The sequence below is a fragment of the Zonotrichia albicollis genome, chromosome 6 (genome assembly GCF_047830755.1).
Source record: "Zonotrichia albicollis isolate bZonAlb1 chromosome 6, bZonAlb1.hap1, whole genome shotgun sequence".
Lineage (NCBI taxonomy): Eukaryota > Metazoa > Chordata > Aves > Passeriformes > Passerellidae > Zonotrichia > Zonotrichia albicollis.
In genome coordinates, this window is record NC_133824.1 from 14718138 (window position 1) to 14736776 (window position 18639).

The window sequence follows — 18639 nt, forward strand, 5'->3', positions numbered from 1 at the left end:
TTAAAACTAGAGGATACTAAGGGAAACAGAACGGGATGAAAATGTTCATCTGTTGCCATAATTTTGTTACTGATTGTGCCCATTACTCTTATTTTTCTCTTAACAAGATCTCAAATGCTAAATCCCAAGGTAGATCAGGAAGAAGTTCTCAAACTGAGAACAATGGTACTGAAGGACCTTAAACCTTACCATGGCCCACAAAGAAATCATCACCCTAACTACGCATGCAATTGCGAATATATGTCCAGAATATCTGAGGATTGTGAATAAAATATTAATTGATAACCTCTGTGATGTGCTATTCAAAATTCTCCCTACACATTTAATGAAAACATTTAACAAAAACCATTCACATCTTTGCCTTGCTGGATAAATACCACTGGAATAACACTATGCTCTCTTAAGGAGGTGACTCATATTTAACAGGTTTTGAATGTTCTGAGAATTAATACATAGCCCAAGGTCTGAATCTGAAATATGAATCTATTTAAGAAAAAGTTATAACTCTACCCGATCTTCCATCTCGTTGAATATCCACATGATACCATTCTCCATCATTGGCTTTCTTCTGGGTGGCCTTGACTTTAATGGTCCCAGAGCCCATGTCCAGCAGCAAGTAGAGGTTTCCATCTAGAAGCTCAACTGCAAAAAAGTCTACCTTTGTATTTTTTTGGCTTCTTGTATCTTTCCTCTCCTGAGGCTTGCCATGGGTGAAAAGGATCAGTCCATTGGGTTCAGTGGTTCGGAAATCAAATGAGATGGAGCCCATCCTCTTGGTATTCCATTTAGGCAGACTAATATAGGCCTCAGGTGTCTCGAAGCTGATGGGGTCCAGTGTAGCCACATTTTCACATATGAATTTCACTTCTCCATAGATCTTCATCTTAGTATCACCAATCCGTGCCAAGCGAGACAGCTCCAGACGAATGTCATTATTCTTATAAACAACCTGCCAGACACAAGGAAAAGTATCATACATCAATCCTGCATACAATACAAACACCCCAATTACTTTCAGCCATGGGAGATAAACTTTTCCCAAAAGGCAGTGGGGAGAGGAAAGGAGAGAGTGCAAGAATCTGACATCCTGACAGAGGGAGCAAGTTGAACCAGAAGAGTGTATAGAAATGATAGCAATGGGTACTTTGCAACGACTTTAGATCAGATAAGCAGTCAGAAGACAATATTTAACTGAAGGGCAGTGAGAACAATTAACTCTACTACAGGCCCGCTCGGCTGTAAAAGCTTCTGTACATAAAATGCAGTGTGTGTTTGGTATCATGCTGTTATATTTGCATAAATCCCATACAAAATACATAACAAAGTATAACCTCCATGTCCATCTCTACTAGCTACAGCAGGGAACTCAGTACCACTGTCATTTCTCTATTATTCCTATAGCCTTTTTTACTACCAGGAGAGAGATGCAAAAGAATTTCAGCAAGTTGCTGTGAACTGTTAGTGATTGCCCTGTGGGTCCTGAAAAAAAAAGATAACAAAGACTTAAAATTTCTCTGAGCAAGAAATTTTAGATCACTACTGACACAAGCTTGCCATGGTAATATCTCTACAACTTGCCCTTACTTCCAAGAAACCAACAATTTTTTGTGCTAACACATAAAAACCTGTACGTTTTCAGCGCCTGGACTTTCACATTCTCTGAGTTAAGGACCAGAACTCTGGGGTCTATTCCTGCTACATGGATTGAAATTAGTCAAGAGAAGAGTCTCAAAACAGACAAGCACTCCTGAGCATGCCTCTCTTACTCAGGAGTCCAGACCTCCTACTCTCCTCTTTCTCTCAGGTTCAGAATGAATTCCTGGAAAGCAAACTCTTCTCTGGCCCATGTCATCCTCACAGAGGCAGGAGCTGGAGAAGGCACAAAATTGAAACACTTGTAAACTGTACTTACTCCCAATCACCTTCCACACTTGCTAAATGCAGAGCTGGCATGTACAGCAAGTAAAACTGCTTCTGCTACTAGCACAATTTTTATTGAATTCTTGTTCAGTGATACTACTGAAGACTAATTTCTTCTAAAGAGTTATTATTCTAAAATACTTTGTGTCTGTCACATATAGCATTTATATATACATATTTGATTTCTGCTTTCAAAATCTTACCAGGATGAGTTGTCAGCAGTTTGTTACCGAAATAGAAGGGAAAGGAGATATTCATTGTTACTTCTTCTACTATTAGGACAGGAAAGTCAGAGAAATGCGTATGCAGTAAATATTAAAAGGCAAATGAGAGAAAGAATGAGGGATAAGCTTATAAATTAGGTCACTTCTAGATTAAAAAAAATAAATTAAATTGTGATTCGATACATTCATAGCTGGCAAAAATTCCAGCATTCTCTAAGCATTAAAGGAGAATTTCCCAAGTGCAGTCAGATATTCCTGTTGCAAAGGCAAAACACTGAGTGAAAGGCGAAGCCAGCTGTTAAATACCATTTGGAGAATTGGCACAAAGCTCTAGATCTTCCCAGCAGAGGACAGTATTGACCCACAGTAACTGGGTCCAATTCCTAATAACGTGCTCTGCCCTCACACAGGCATCAGAAACATCAAGGCTATTAATATCTGCAACAGGGATAAAATTCATTTTCAATTTATGGGACTGTAGTAGTTTTATTCTACAGATTAATCATGTCAAATGCTCTCATTAGAGAGACCATACACCTCCTTCCACTGACACAGCAAGGGGGTGCATTAGAGCCTCCTGTCTTCCCAGACAATGAGGTGCAGCTCAGTCAGACTTTAGTTCTGAGCACTGCATGAAGTCCTGTCTCTGCTTCTCAAGGAGAAAGAGGAAATAAATAGAGCAACTAAAAGGATGGAACAGGATGCTTTATGAGGATAGGTTGAAAAGGCCAAGCTCATATTTGGAGAGGACTGAGAAAAATATGATTGAAGTTCACAGAAGATGGAGAAGGTTAATGTGGAACTGCTCTTTGCCAAACCCAGTAATAACAGAGTTAGAGGCACTTGCTGAAACTTGTATGAAATCAGCATAAAATGGATTTTTAGAAGTATTTATTTACACAGAGGGTAGTGAACTTCTGGTACTTGCTGCCGGGGAGGTCATGGAAGTAGGGTACAACAGAAGACACAAAAAGAACCAGAAGTAACAATGGACAGCAAGTCCACAAACTGATACTGAAGGAAAAAGGAAGGAGTGCATCTTCTAGCAATTGTAAACCAACAACAATGGGTGGTGCAGGAACGTCAGGGAATGCACCACTGACAGCAACCATAGTCCTGTGCTCTACCTAAACACCACTTGCACCCTCCACTATTCAAGACACCATCCAGGGTGCATGGATTGACCATTCTCCAGGCCCATGAGGGTTTACAATTCTGGTGCACCGTTGCATTTTGGTTCCCCCACAGCATGGAGCTGCTTTGGTGGGCAAGAGAATGCCAGGCCTGAACGAGCTGTGGCTTTAATGATTCTAAGGAAGAAGAGTTGCCCATATAAGATACCACTAACAACTGGTCAAACCAACACTCCTCTAAACTGCATCTTGACCCAGTCTTGCCATACATGAGAGGAGCAGACACTGATTGATGGGTGGTGCTGGGTTGTATCTAGCCATGACTCTGAGCTGTTTTCAGCAATCTCTGTGGGTTGCTGGTAGGGGGAATGTCATATGCACACAAGCAGCTCCCACACATAGCTGAGCCACGTGCAAGTTACTGTATGTGTATATACTCCCTCTTTGATGTATTTGATACTTGAGTAATAGGTCTCATCTTTTCCGGGGAAATGCAGAGGGTTTGCCTCTGAGTTTATCTGAGGTGTGATGCTGACTGCTTTGTGTTTCATTAATCATACAAGTACCACAGCTGGAGAATCCTTGTGACAGAATGCTTTCAAAAGAACCAGAAAAAAATTACATAAAGTTAGTTGTAATCAAAAAAGTGACTAACAATGAAGAATCTGTGGCCAAGGATAAAGAGACTAAGAAAGCAAGTAAAAAGGAAGACCTGGGGAGGAGATGAGGAAGGCTGCTGAATAGACACAAGAGTTCTGAATTCAGTCTTTACAAATCAACATATCCACCCCAATCTGAATCTCTGTTAGTCAAAAGAGGCTCTAAATTATTTTCTTTTAAAAAAAACCCAGAACAAAATACCTAGCTTGAGAAATCTAATAACCTTTATGGAAGAAGTGCAAGTGTTTCCATAGGTGACTTGAAATATTATTAACAGACATATTTGGACATCAACATCATGATGTATAATCAAATGCACCAGAACTCTCATAACAATAAAAGAATAGAAATAATGGTTGGGTGTAAAATCAATGTGAATCCTTGGCAGGAATGGAGAAATGCTACAGCAGCTTCTGATAATAACAGTTCAATTGTCAAACCAAAGGTTCAAGATTAAGGAGGGAATAAAATTAAATGACTGGTATGCATGTCCCATAGTGGAGAACATTCAAATTCAGTCTGTTTAATAGGCAGAGGTTAAAATGTGATTTGATTGCAATCTACAAGTACCTGTGCAGAAAATGGAATTTGGCAAGAGAGGGGTCTTCAATGCATGTGACAAAGGGACAATGAAATCTGGGGGCTAGACATTGAAGTTAGAGAAATTCACATTTTAAAATATTATGACTCATTTTTACATGAGAGTAATTTGCTACTGAAATAATTTACTACAGGTTATAGTGTGTCCTCTGCTGCTGGCAAATTTTAAATTAAAATACTATCTTGTTTTCTCTAAAAGACATAGTGAGACAGGAATTAATTATACAGCAGATCAGCCTAGATTATCATAATGGCTCTTTCTGGCCTCATAACCTATGAATCTTTGTGTTTTAATGAAACCAACAGAGGCTTCAGTGCAGTTTGCAGGACAGATGATGCACTTCTTCCCAGCTGCTAAATGTGCCTGGTAAAGGAGGAGATGCTATCATCAGTTCTGGTCTGACCTGTCATCAGTGTGTTCAGTGAAGCTTTTTTTATATTTCTACATGTTTGGGATCCTACCTTAAAACATACCACTAAAAAGGAAGGCAAGCAAAAAGCCTTGGACAAAAAAGCCTGATTCTACAACTCAAATATATAAATTTCAAGAAATAGTTTCTTAGAGTCACCTGCTGCAAGACAGAGAAGATACATCTGCATGTTTCACTGAACAAGATTTCTGCTAGCAGTAGAATCTGCCATCTGCATAGCACTTCCTATCTTGTAGTCTCATTTTACGAGCAACCTCTGAAGTAACTTGAAGGCTCCTCAGTATATGCCAAAATACCTATTGAAACCCACTGCTCTAAATTCAAATGAGGCCATGACTGTCTCAGAATGCTGCTCCTCTCGAGGACAGCCTACTAGGGCCACACATGGCTTCAAAAGCAAATCAGAAGTAAGCAGAGCAATGAAAGCAGTGCCCAGAGACTTTCCATTTACGTCAGGTGCCTTCTGAACAATGCCAGTCTTGCCTGTTAAAACTAACATAAGCTTGAATTCATCCCAGGTCTGATATGTATATCAGAGAAGGTCCAAGGGAGTCAAGACATTACTCCTGATACAGACATAGCCACCTTTATTTCAGGAATAAAGGTGGAAAAGAAAAAGGGGAAGAAAATTATTAGCAAAAGCTATGCACAGAACGTTTAAAAAGTAACCTTCATTCCTCCAACCTTAAAATTCCTTTATATTGCAAAAATGAAATAAGCATAATGAAAACAATGGTTTTTTCCTTTTCCATGGGGACTGTTTCTAAATACACTTTAACCAAGGAATATTGACCATTCAATGCCTCTGTCTAATGAATTAGACTAATATAAATGGATGGTCAGGAAGGGGCAGATACACACTGTCCTAATAATCAGCAGTAGGATTTCATGACATCTAAAACATTCTGAGGGAAAAAATATATACGTTAAATCACATTTCCTATAAATCTGCTGAGAAAGAAGAGCTTGTTTTAAGAAGAGCTAAAACAAATTCGCAATCTAGTTTTGAGGTTTCTTTAAAATGGCAACTCTGCAATTCTGAAGCATTCAAGGAATTTCTCCAGCTAAACTTCTTATAAGTTTCACTCATGGGTTAATGACAGCTCTAATCAGATGGCTTTTCACAATGATGAAAAGCATCTCTCTGCAATCAAGTGAAGCTGCAGATAGAGAGGGAGCAACAAAAAAGGAGGGAAAATTATGTGCTAAGTTTGGCCAGTAGCCAATATAAAAATTCCTCTCCAAGTGGGTGTTATTAAGCGGGAAACACGATTTTCAGTACAGGCTGGACACAAGCATGCTCCAAAGGGGAATGGCTTTCAATAGCCTGGCAAATTAGATGACTACCATCATGAACTATCACAAAAAAGAGTAATAACCTGAACACTGCATATGTTTAGCTAGCTAGGAAGAGCACCTCTGAAGGCCAGCCAAATTGTTCACCTATTGCACCCTGGATATTGCTTTTTTCTGTCCCAGGCTGCACCCCTTCACCAACTGCCCATATCAATTCTCACAAAGGATAACTGCTAGATATTCAGGCTAGTGCCTAAAACTTCTTTAAAGGCATCTACAAATAACCAAGCAAGGTCCTACAGGGAAAAAAAAAAAAAGTACAGTTTATCCATTGGTTTATTAAACCTGTGTTTTCCTAGCCCTCCCCGACAAGCAAGTAGAAAAAACTACACTGGGTTAGCAGCACTCTGTGTCTGGGACAGACTGTGTATCAAGTGACCAAGTCTTCAGCGATAGGTAACTAAAGCTCCTACACTTAAACAGCACTGTGTGAACTGTGGATACCTAGTATACACATACTTGATGTTCCACTAGGATGACAATTGTATTCAGGTAATAAATACTATCACCTTTACCCACACACTGAAAGAGATAAATTTACCTATTGTGTAAAGCAATTCATTGAATATGGATGAAAAGTAACTAAAACTAAACAGTCAAGACTCAAATACAACTTGTGCAATGTTGACTAGAGCAATGCAAGTCTAGATTTCATCTGAATTATTTTTAACAAAGAATATGTGTTCACTCAGTGTTTGTCTTTACTGCTAAAGCTAAAAAATACCCTAAGAAATTAGATTTAGAATTCTCATTCTGTTTCTAAAAATCTAGCTGATTATTTTTAATACAAAGGTAAAAACAATTAACTGTCTGGTATTTGACAGTAACATAGTTCACCTTTAAGTCATACAAAGTCTTTAGAGCATTTCACTGTGGATTGAGAGGCACAAACTGAAATTTCCTCTATTTAGGTTCTAGTCAACCTCCATTTGGCCTAGTAACAGAGGAGAAAAAACCTGCAGGACAAGGGAAGCCAAGACAGCCAGCTGTGATGTTCCTCACTTGTGCCACAGAAACAGATATGCCTCATTCTATCCCTAAAAAGTAATTTGTACCATAGATGTATTTCTGTATGTAAGGACATAGAGAAGATATGTCTGTAGTTTAAAAATATGCATCCATATACAACAGTGAGGAAATTCTGTTTTATACTGAGCCTAGTGCAGAAGTAAAACAAAATAGAGGAAATAAACAGTTAGCTACACATAGAAAATCATTCATTGAATGGGTTGAAAGACGCATGCTGGAATGTAGGGAGAAAAAGAAAAAGATAGTGCTGTACTCTACTGGAGCTCATGTTCACTTTGGACAATTGCACTTCAAGAAAGGAGTGCAACTATTGGAAAGAGTCCTGACTACAGCAATTAAAATAATCAGGGGTCTAGAAAATAGAATTTTGAAAGTAGACACTATAAAGTTTTCAAATAGAAAAGGTCTATTACAAAGCAGAAAGGAACAATGTCTTCTTTGTACCCATGCTGAAAAGGACAAGAAATAATTGGCAAAAAATTACAGTAAGAAAAGCAATAGAGAAAGGCTTTTTTAATTTAAGAACAGTGAAGCACTGGAAGAGGTTGTCTGAAGAGCAACACTTACTGGAGACCTTGAATTTCAGGCAAAATATTGCTGTCAAAACTCAAATAGATGTCATTGTTTTTGTTTTGGGACAGTGGAAGTGCAAAGGATTAGATAACCTCTAATGGTCCATTCTAGTTGTATTTTCTATGATTCTGTGTTGGGGGGGAACAGGAGAGTAGAGGAACATGTGAAAAAGGAAATTACTGTCTATTATGTATCCAAACACTTTCCCATAGTGTCCAAGCACAGGAAGGAAAAATAAACCTTATATTAATAAACCTTAATAACAGAATATTGACACATCACAAATTTGAAGACCCTAAATTTACAATTCACCTCCTAGCAAATGAAGGCTTGAGAGTTAAATTAAAAAATTAAAATTTTAAATAAAAAAAACATTTAAAATAAAAAAAAAATTATCACAGTAGCTTCTTTACCAGTATGCAGGAGTTGACTTAAATTACATTCAGTCCTGTAGTCATCTTATACAGACATTAGCCAGTTACAAAATATTTTGCTACTCCCAAACGTATCCTGAAATCTCAGATTTGTCTAGCAAGCACAAGCTAAATCTGTCAAGCTTGGTTCAGTGATGATTAAGTGAGGAAATGATTACTGTCAAGTGTCTTAAGAATTTCATATCAAAGGCTGAGAGGAATTATTTTAGGATGGCCCCATTGATCATTTAAGGCTTGAGCCTTATTACACTGAAAAGTCTATCAGACAATGACTTAGCAAATAACACTCCATTTAGTGATTTCTTTGTATTTTCAATCCACCTAAGATTGTGCAAGTACAAAAGACCCATCACAAGGAAATAAATCTGTTTAGTATGGCTGGGTGAATGCTTCCATCAGGATAACTTTTTAACAGAGAATTCCATTTCCCTTACAGAGAATTAGTAATGGAATGCTTCACTCCAATCTATAACAAACAAAAAATGGCAAGTTTTGTTTTATTGAACTTTACAGAAAAGTTTTTGCATGAACTTAACCAAAAGATAAACCAGTATTTTTCAGGCATTGCATTTACTTTCAGTAGTGGTCCCCATTTTTACCTCTGGACTCCACTCCCTAAGAAAATACTTTGACAGACACAGTGTTAGTGTCCCACCTGATATCAGCAGAGATACATGACTGGTTTTGCCAGAAAGCAGCCTAACCAATATTCTGGTCCTTCTGGGAGAATGGACACAAGGGCCCTATGGGTCACATGAACTGCACTGGAAAATATAGTTTGTGTTAAACTGGCTCCGGATTATTTGGGGTCAGCTCAATCAACATGAAATAATTTGATTCAGAAAATACCAGAATGTTACACATGCACCCAGTTCTGAAGATTTCATGGATTTACATTTTTAAAAAATTCATCTTACCAGCAACAGTGAAAACAAATGTCAGCTGGAGGAAACTCCTTTGGAACAGAACTCTTAATTTCACTCAGCTTTTCACTTCAGTGGTAAAATATATTTTAATGAGAACACTAATGTGTAAAGTCTTCTGTGAGAATACTGAATAGATATTCCTCACTCACAGATAAGGAGTTTTTCCCCACAACCTACCTTTCCTAGCCAATATGCCTTGAGCCTGCTTCACTAGAATACCTCTGGAAGGTGCAAGAAGGAAGTCCAGTCTCCATATGCCAGGAGTCTCTCTGCTGAGGTTTCCAATGAAAGCAAAGCAACTGCTCAGCAAATTGTGCCAACCACAGCAGCGTCTTCTATGCTTTTGTCACTTGCCCAGCAAAAAACAAACTGAAAATATTTACCATTACATATGGGAGAGCACATGCTCGAAAGTGAGCACAGTTCGAGTAACAATGAGCTTACAGCCACAGAGGAAGCATTTAGTGGATTTAGTACTGTACAGACTAAGCCTGAAAGTGGTTCCACTGCAGCAGGATGGTGTCACTGTTTGTAGCTTAAAGCTGAGAGTGCTGCATCCCAGCATGTGTCCCTCCCTCAGCCTTAGCACAAAGGTCTCAGGGGCACTGACATCTCCCACCACCTGCAGTGTCAGCCAAAGAAGGAGGCATCCCTCCAGCTGGGCTCTCCTCCTGCGAGGGACCAAAGACACTCTGGGCCTGCTGAAGAACTCCCATTGCAGGATGATACTGTCTCAATATGCCTAGCCCAAAATACTATGGGATTTTAAACTTCATTTTTAATACCCCTCTTTTTGCTCTGTGCAAAAACTTGTAAACACTGACATCTCTCCAGGATCTCTCCTCTCATCTCTCTTGAAATTCTATAGCATGGAACAAAGTTCAAATCCTCCACGGGTAGGATTCTCCAAAGGTTTATCTGCACTGGGCCTTATGTTGTGTGAAAACAGCGACATCATGAGCTCACTATTTGCTTGAATATTTGCTGTAGAGGGCAGGGAATGTAGTTAATTCCCCACCTGAAAGAAGCATCATCAAGAGAAAAATACTGTCATCTTATAACCCCCAACCTGGTGTGAGAAAAAGAACCAGAAGCTCTTCTATATCTTTCTCTCATGCACATCTAAAACTCTCTCATCTATGACCTTCATCTCTAAGCTTCCAACACTAATAAAAGGAACAGGGGGAATTTTTTTTTTTTTTTTAAATACAATACCTATCTTCTGTTTGGGACTGAGCCCTAGTTACCACAATGCCAAAAGGTCTAGCTCATCTGTTCATCCAGAAGCCACCCAGCTGCACCAGCCACAGCTTTAGCACACAGCACAACAGTGAGAACAATACACCAATAAAGAGAGGCTTGAGTAGGACAGTTTCCTCACAGCTGTTCATCTGGTTTTATCTGGCCTTCAGAGAAACCCTTACTTTAAAAACTCTCCCGTGCCCACCACCTTTATGGGTTTCTTGGGGAAGAGTATTAATACATGCAAAGAGCCCAGTGGCACAACCAGGGTTCACCAAGGCTATTGGCAAAACTTCACCTTCATCCCTTGCTTTGACCTGGAAGCTGTGCCCATGGAGTGCAAGTCCAGCAGCTCCTGGGGGGGATAGGGGAGCATTCAGCACAGTCAGAGCTGCTGCCACAGTGAGAGAACTTGAGGGAAAGCACATGGAAGCAGAAACAAAAGCAAACACAGGTGACATTTTCCAGTGGAAGCACTGAAATGAGAAGTAGAAATGGGAGACAGATGAGGACCTCAGCACCCAATTCAGCACCAGATTACGCTTCCTTCCCAAAGTAGGTGGGCTGCTGCAATCAGCAAGAGAGAGCCCTTCAGAAAGGGGAGATCAGAAATGGAGTCAGCACTAAACACCAGGCATAAAAGACACCTGATTAGCTGGTTCCCAGCACAAAGGGAGCTGGAAACAAAAAGATCACGCCATTGTACAAAGACTTTCTATGAGAAATTCCTACAAAGCAGTTTAAGTTACTCAGTGACTATTAGGGTCTTTGCATTAGTTTATTTAATATTGTACTATTTTCCACTCCTTCATTAAGGGCCTCTATCCCTGATTTTGACAAAGTGAAAGAGGGAACTGAATTCATACAAGTCCATAGATGGCATGAACGAATATTCCTTCTTCCTAGCTACTACCTTGTGCCTAAGCTGGAGAAAATATTTTGGTAACACTACTAATCTCTTTCAGTGTTTGAATTCTATAATAGAAATACTGAACAATAATAAACCTTTCCCTCGGCTTAGTTTTCCTACAGTGCCATGTTAATGCACCCAAGCATGGGGTTCCCATCTCTTCTGTGTGGAGCTCAAGGAAGACTGATCTCACATCTAAGAAAGCTTCTTTGATACAAGACTAATTGACTTAGATTTTCTGTTTAGTTCAATACTGTCTTACTGCTTAAGAATTATCTATACCAGATCTTAAGCAGAGCAACAGAGCTTACAATGCTCAAACACTAACAGGCAGAAAACAAAATCAGCTTTAGCCACATTGGCAAGAATTGGCCTAAACCTTTCCGTTTAAGTGGACTTCCCATGCACTTTAGAGGTTTAAGTCCCAATAACCTTTCCAACCTTTACAGAGCACTGAGGTATTACTGTGACAGCAGCAGTTTGAGAGCATGGTGAACTTCCATTTCTGGAGATGACTCATTTGGAGGAAGGGGTTTAGAAGAAGGCTCTGCTCTTATTATTACCCAGACCACGTTGACCAGAATATAGAAATGATTGGTCTGTCTGCCTAGTACTCAAAGAACCCACTGTTTCTCCTCTATAGCAGTTTTATTCTCCACTGAGCAAGCGCTGTCAAAAATAGCAAAATACATAGAAATCAGTCAGCCATTCTTCTGCTAATATATCAAGAAAACTTGTCTGTGTGTTTTACTGGCAGCTGAAGGGGGGAAAAAAGGAAATAAGAGAAAATGGCTGGCATAGTCACAAAGCTTGAAAAGAGATTCCTGGAAGCAAGGACATATTTATTCCTCAGTGCAGGACAGGTTGAATGTTTGGACATGTAATCACCCTACATGCTATATTTTTTGCCTAGATGTACTTAGATATATTTACATATCCATATACTGTACAGAGATGCACAAGAAAGCATATGTATTTATGTATAGATCTGCACTACAGGCTTATATATGGGTTTGTATGCATTTTTAAGCAGTACCTGCATGCACTCTACTGTTTGTGCATACATGTGTACTCATCTCTTCACTTGTGATTTTTAGGCTATGCTGTTGTGATTTAACCCTAGCCAGCAATAAAGTACCACATGGGATGGGGAAGAGAATTGTAAATAAAAGGTAAAAACCTGTAGGCTGAGATAAGAGCATAATAATAATAATAACAAGAATAAAAATAGAGACAAAAAGGAGAAAGTAATAGAAACCCGAGGCAGACAAATGATGCACCATACTATTGCTCCCACCCACTAACTGATGGCCAGCCCGTGTTTATCCAGGACAGTAAAAGAGGCATTATAAGAATGCACATCATCTGCATGCAGATCCTCACAGTCTACTCTTATGCAGCTGTATGACCAACAAACTGCTTGGCGTCCTGGTAACTGCTATCCTCTTCCCCTGAATGTAGCTCACAAAGCAAGAGCATCTCTTATTATTGAACAACTGTGCTCGTTGGGGCTGAGATACTTTTCTTCACAGTGGTTGGTATGGAACTGTGTTTTGCATTTTTGCTGAACACAGCAATGGTAGTTTAGAGATGTTTTTGTTATTGCTGGGCAGGGCTTGCACAGAGCCAAGGCCTCTTCTGCTTTCCGTACTGCCACACTGGTGAGGAAGCTGGGGGGAGACTCAGCGGGGACAGATGACACCAACCGATCAAAGGGATATTCCAGACCATGTGGCATCATGCTCAATGCAGAAAGTGGGGGAAGCAGGAGGAGAGGAGGGATGTTTGGGGTGATGGAATTTGTCTTCCCAAGTCACTGTTACAGGTGATGGGGCCCTGCTGGCCTGGAGATGCTGAACACCTGTCTGCCATGGGAAGCAGTGAATCGATTCCTTGTTTTGCTTTGCTTACATGTGTGGCTTTTGCTTTTCCTATTAAATTGTCTTTGTCTCAACCTACAAGTGTTCTTAGTTTTGCCCTTCTGATTCTCTCCCTGACCCCTGCTGGTGGCTGCACGGTTCTTGGCTGCTGGCGGGGGTTAAAGCATGAAAAACACCACACAAGGATGGAGTTACCATTAGAGAAAAGACTGGTGGAGGTGAGATTACACTAGAATCCTTTCAACTGAAAATTCAGCCTTTCCACACCCTCCAGTATATCCAGAAATAAGATATCAGTTCAGAAGATGCAACTAACTTTGCTGTACATGACATTGGACTGTGTGCTCAATGAGACTTTGCAGGACCTAACCATGCTCCTTCATACATTTCTTTTTCTTTCACACTGGCATGGTCAAACCTGAAAGAAGCACAGAAAAGGGAGGAGGCAAAGAAAATGACAACAGGGGCTTTTAAGTGAAGTATTTCTAATGTAAGCTGTACTGGATTTGGCACATTATTGCCTACAGTTCTGTTCCAATTCCAAATAACTCAATGTCAGCCCTGGCTATTGTATTATTCCAAATACACAATTAAGGAAAAAAAAAAAAAAAAAAAGAAACAAAACAAAAAAAACCCTGTAACAACCACATAAAAAAGCCCCATGTGCAGAATATTAAGAGGAAAATGCTGAAAAGTACAATGTTAGAGAACATATGTTCAGCCCATAACGCTTCCCAGCATCAGCGTCCCTGCCATTCCCAGGCAGTCATTGTTCTGCTTGGCTCAGGTCCTTCACATATAAGGCTCTCAAAAGGAGAGAATTGGTGGTGATGGTTGTGGCACACTGAAAGTGCTGCTGGGTTTTATACTTTACTATACTCTCTTTTTCCTCTTTCTTTCCCTACAGCAATACACTTTGAAAGGGTTGCATTTTTCAGCTACCCCATACTTCTCCATTTTGCTTTGGGAGCAATGTAAACAAAACAGGCAAGTTGTTTCTCTAACTCCTCAGTCACTCTGTCAATAAGGTCTCTATGGTTTTATAACACAGTTTCTTTGCCCTTCAAAGCACAAGAACATCACACTGTTCTGGCATCCACAAGCCTGATACCTCTCACTGCAAACCCACCATTTGCATTCAGGTCTGTCAACAGGTATTACTACGGCTAATAATTATTTCCCAAAAGCTTCTAAAAGGAAAGATGGCTTGCAGAAATCTGTTCCAGATTCTACTAGTCTCTCACAAAGCCATAGAAGTTCAGAAGCCAGAAAAGAGAAAAGTTCTTAACTGTTGTTTCTGCACTGTGCTACAAATTTGTTTTGTCCTACATAGCTAACATGCCTCTTAAAGGCAGATCATCACCCTCTTGCCATTTTCTTCCTTGTTTATGCAGACGTACTAAAACCTGAAATTCAAACCCTAAAATTAGTTTGAAGCAAGAAAATAAACCCCCTCATGTTAATCACATCCTACAAACTTGGCTTGCATGTTCCTGTAAGAGGTATAAGATGCATAGTCACTGCCTTCTAAAACCAAGTTTCATTTTGCCAAACTGAACATATAATCTATGACACAAAATGAACATTACTCTTACATTATTGCTACTATTACTACAATTGCTATTGATTATTACATGTTGAAGACACTGGTATAGACAGGGAAGTGAGGAGGTAGCAAGTGGCAGGTAGCAAACTGCAAGTGACAGTTTCTACTGACATGGAGAAATATAAGAATCATCCTCATCTATCAATTACCAAAAATTTAGGACTGCAGGCCTATTTCAATTGATCTCTCACACCAAAAAAAAAAAAAAAAAAAAGGCCAAGAAGAGGAAACACACAAACAGGTATACTTTGCTTTGAGGTTTCCTCTAACTTTATGGAAAAAGTGTTAATAATAAGGCTTTCCAGGTGCCAGAGAGAGACAGACTGGGGCAGCACCCTGAGGAAAGTGACACTGCCCAGAAACATTCTGTCCTACCTCAACTGAGCTACAACCACAGAGCAACCTCCAGGTACTTCAAAATAGTCATGCCACCTAAAGCTGGCTTTTGGAAAAGAACAACGACATATCTAAAACTCAGATTACTTATCACTTTGACAGGCATATAATAATATATACTCAGACACATTATTTCAGTTCAGGTCATTGCTAGATTATAGATTTAGGATCAAAGACTCTAAGCAACTCTCACACAATGGAACCATATCTAAGCCTTCCAAATAGTGACTATGAAAAGAGCATGCATGCCTTGGTGCATAACCAATTGAACATGAAATGCCTTTGTGAAGCAGTTCTGAAGAGGACTAATTGGGATTCTTCAGTGTCAAAGTAGGAAACTATCAAGAAAGTACAAACAAAAGACTGATTAAATATACAGTACTAGTGAAACCATTTTGTAATACTGTGGCCTGTTATCTTGCCTATGCTTTAAAAAATGTTAAAAACTATCAAAGAACACAAAAAAAATCTTAATCTTATACTGTACTGGGTGAGCTATCCATTGAATTCCATCTATTTTACCCAAAGGTAGGTTATAAGCTGATCCAAATCTACATGCTACAGGGATCTCTATCTGACAGAAGAGATCTGCTTTAGTTTAGGAGATAAAAGCATAATGATACAGCCAAATCACAACTATTCAGGTTGGAAGTAATGTGCAACGTGTCCTAGTGATCCATCAAAAAAATTAAGTCTTTAAATCACTATAGGATGCACTAATGGTTAAAATGCTGTATCTTGATACAAAAGTATATCATAATACCAAGATGGCAATTGTTTGTTTAAAAGGTTCAGCTTATATAATTTATTAAGCATGCAATATTTTTTCTCCGTCAGATATAAATACATGAAGAACCTACGTGTTTATATCACAAGATGACAAAGTATTTTGCAATCCATGAGAATAAAAGAGGATGTTGATCAGCTACCAGGAATAAATATGCTTTATTTTTAATTTCACAGACTTGGGTCACTTGTTTCAATTTCTTAAAAGAGCTGAATGAGGAGATTTATTATCCAGTGGGTTTTATTTTTAATCTTGGAATAACAGAAAGATAACAGAAGAATAAAAGAACAATAATGTTCTGTGAATGTTTTAAAAAGCCAAACAGGACAAGATGTATAACTGTAGAAGGGTTTAGCCTGGAGGAAACATCAACCCTGGAGGAAAGAGCGCAACAGCTTCTATCTGAAGTGCTTAATAAAAACATTAAAGGAGAGGAATGCAATACTTACTGTCATTAGACCTTCCTGTGTGAAAGGAGCTTCTGTCAAATAAACTGGATATAATTCTAATGACAATGGTGAAAGAAGAGATGAAACATTTTTTAAAGTATTTAACTGAACACCAGAAGACAGCTCTGCTCAAATAAACAGCATACAAGAACAAAACAGGATATAATGATAGATAGATAGACAGACAGATGTATCATCATTCCTCAGCTAACAAGTCTCACAAAGTATTTGTCAGTGGGGCAGCATAACTGATAAGAGGCATTTCTAATGCACCATAAGAATCTATGTTTGGTGCAATAGTATTAAATATTTTGTCAATTACCTAGAAGTAAATATAGAAAGCACTGAAGCTGGTGCTTGAAGCTAACACCAGGTTTGGCAGACCACTGAACAACCTTACTGACATGTCAGTCACACAGAGTTATTCATAGAGCATGAAAACCCAGGCCCTTTCATTCCAAGCAGCTTTTAAAACATTTGAATACTCAAATATAGAACCTTACAAACATGAAAGACAGACCATGAACTACAGAACCACGAAGGGGAAGCTGCACTTTTGAAAACAATTCAGAAAACATCAGAGGAGAAAATGCAAGCTTCCTGTAAAACACTATGGGCAAAAGGGCCATACAGTCCCAGGACAAAGGAATAGAATAAGCAATATGCAGCATTGATACTATATGCACTGCAACTTTAGATATAATTCCAATGTCTACATTTTGTTAAAGGACTCTAAAGAATTGCAAAGAGTATATCAAGCAGCTTGAACGTGATTTGAAAACTAGACTAAATGCCTTAGAGTAAAATACAAGGAGCTCCATTGGTTTAGTTTTTCGAAAGATGAATAAAGACTTGATTACAGCAGATAAAGGAAAGACAACAGATTTCTGAACCATCTTTGTTTCAGTAGAAAACTGCATCAAAAGAATCCACATTTAGGGGCCATTGTCAGACAAATTCCAAATGGATTAAAGACCCAATTGCTTTTGTAGTAGGAGGTGGTTAACCAGCACAACAACTTAAAGAGGTCCAAACTATTAGATTTAATGTGGGGGACACATAAGAAAGCGAGGCTTTACATTTGTTGTTTATGACCACTCTGAATCCACACAAAAGTGAGGATGAAGGCTGAGCTAGCTGGGTATGGAGGGGATTTGGGGCCTTAAAATTCTCTGACATTTTGAAATGTTTACATGCCACAAATCACTCAATTAGGAAGAGAAAATACAAGCATGGACACAGTTTAAGTAGCAGGCATTTTTATTCTGCTGAATTAAGCAACACATCAGGTGTTATGCCTCCTGGTTTTTATTCCTGATCCTGCCACTTATCCATTAAATAACTTTGGCCAGGTTTTCATATGATTTCTTAGTTGAAAAAGTCTTTAAATCGTGCTACTACATGTAATTCTCCAAATAATAATTCTTTTCAATGTAGTCACTTTTTATTTTCATATATGTTTGCTGTTAAGTCCCCAGTATCCAAAAAGCAAAGAAATCAAGGTGCAAAGAGAAGGGTTTACTTGTCCTTAAGACATCTTTAGCAGCAGTAAACAGAACCCCGAAAATGACAGTCACAGTCCCACGGAGAATAATTCTTTGTAGAAATGTTTCCAAGTTAATACACTGAAGGGAATAATGGCACTCCTGGCAGGAGAAGATGGACAAGGTGACCTGACAGATGTTTACTATTTCTACTACCTATTATTCTCTGGAGTTTTTCCCAGTAGGGTAAACACTTATCATCCCTTTTTTACACACCACCAGTCTCCACCTTCCTGAGGAAGCAGAAAACGCTCCTTGGGTTTTAAGTCTTCTGTAAAAGACAACTCCAGATGAATTCAGTGCTCAGAAAAGGAGTCCAGTTGGGCAGTAATAAACCTTCTTAACAGTTACTTCCACAGTTACAGCCACAGGGAAAAAAATACAAATGATCACTGTCTGACCATTAGTCATGGATGGAAAAATCCCCAAATCCAAGTTAAGCCTTGAGAGCTGTCTGCAGCTACCACAGCCTGTAGTGATCTGGGGAAATTTTCCTATTGGAAATCTCCCTCCAAACCTTTACAGAATTCCCAAGTCCA

At 39.0% G+C, this 18639-nt stretch overlaps 1 protein-coding gene across 16 annotated transcripts in view; it reads right to left on the reverse strand.

Annotated features, from left to right (window-relative positions):
* Positions 1-18639, reverse strand: part of NRXN3 (neurexin 3) — a 970824-nt gene that overhangs the window by 669026 nt on the left and 283159 nt on the right. For all 16 annotated transcript variants that reach the window (XM_074542546.1, XM_074542536.1, XM_074542544.1 and 13 more), the window contains one exon: positions 511-949. In XM_074542546.1, the coding sequence (XP_074398647.1) occupies positions 511-949 (439 nt within the window). The remainder of the gene's footprint in view (positions 1-510; positions 950-18639) is intronic.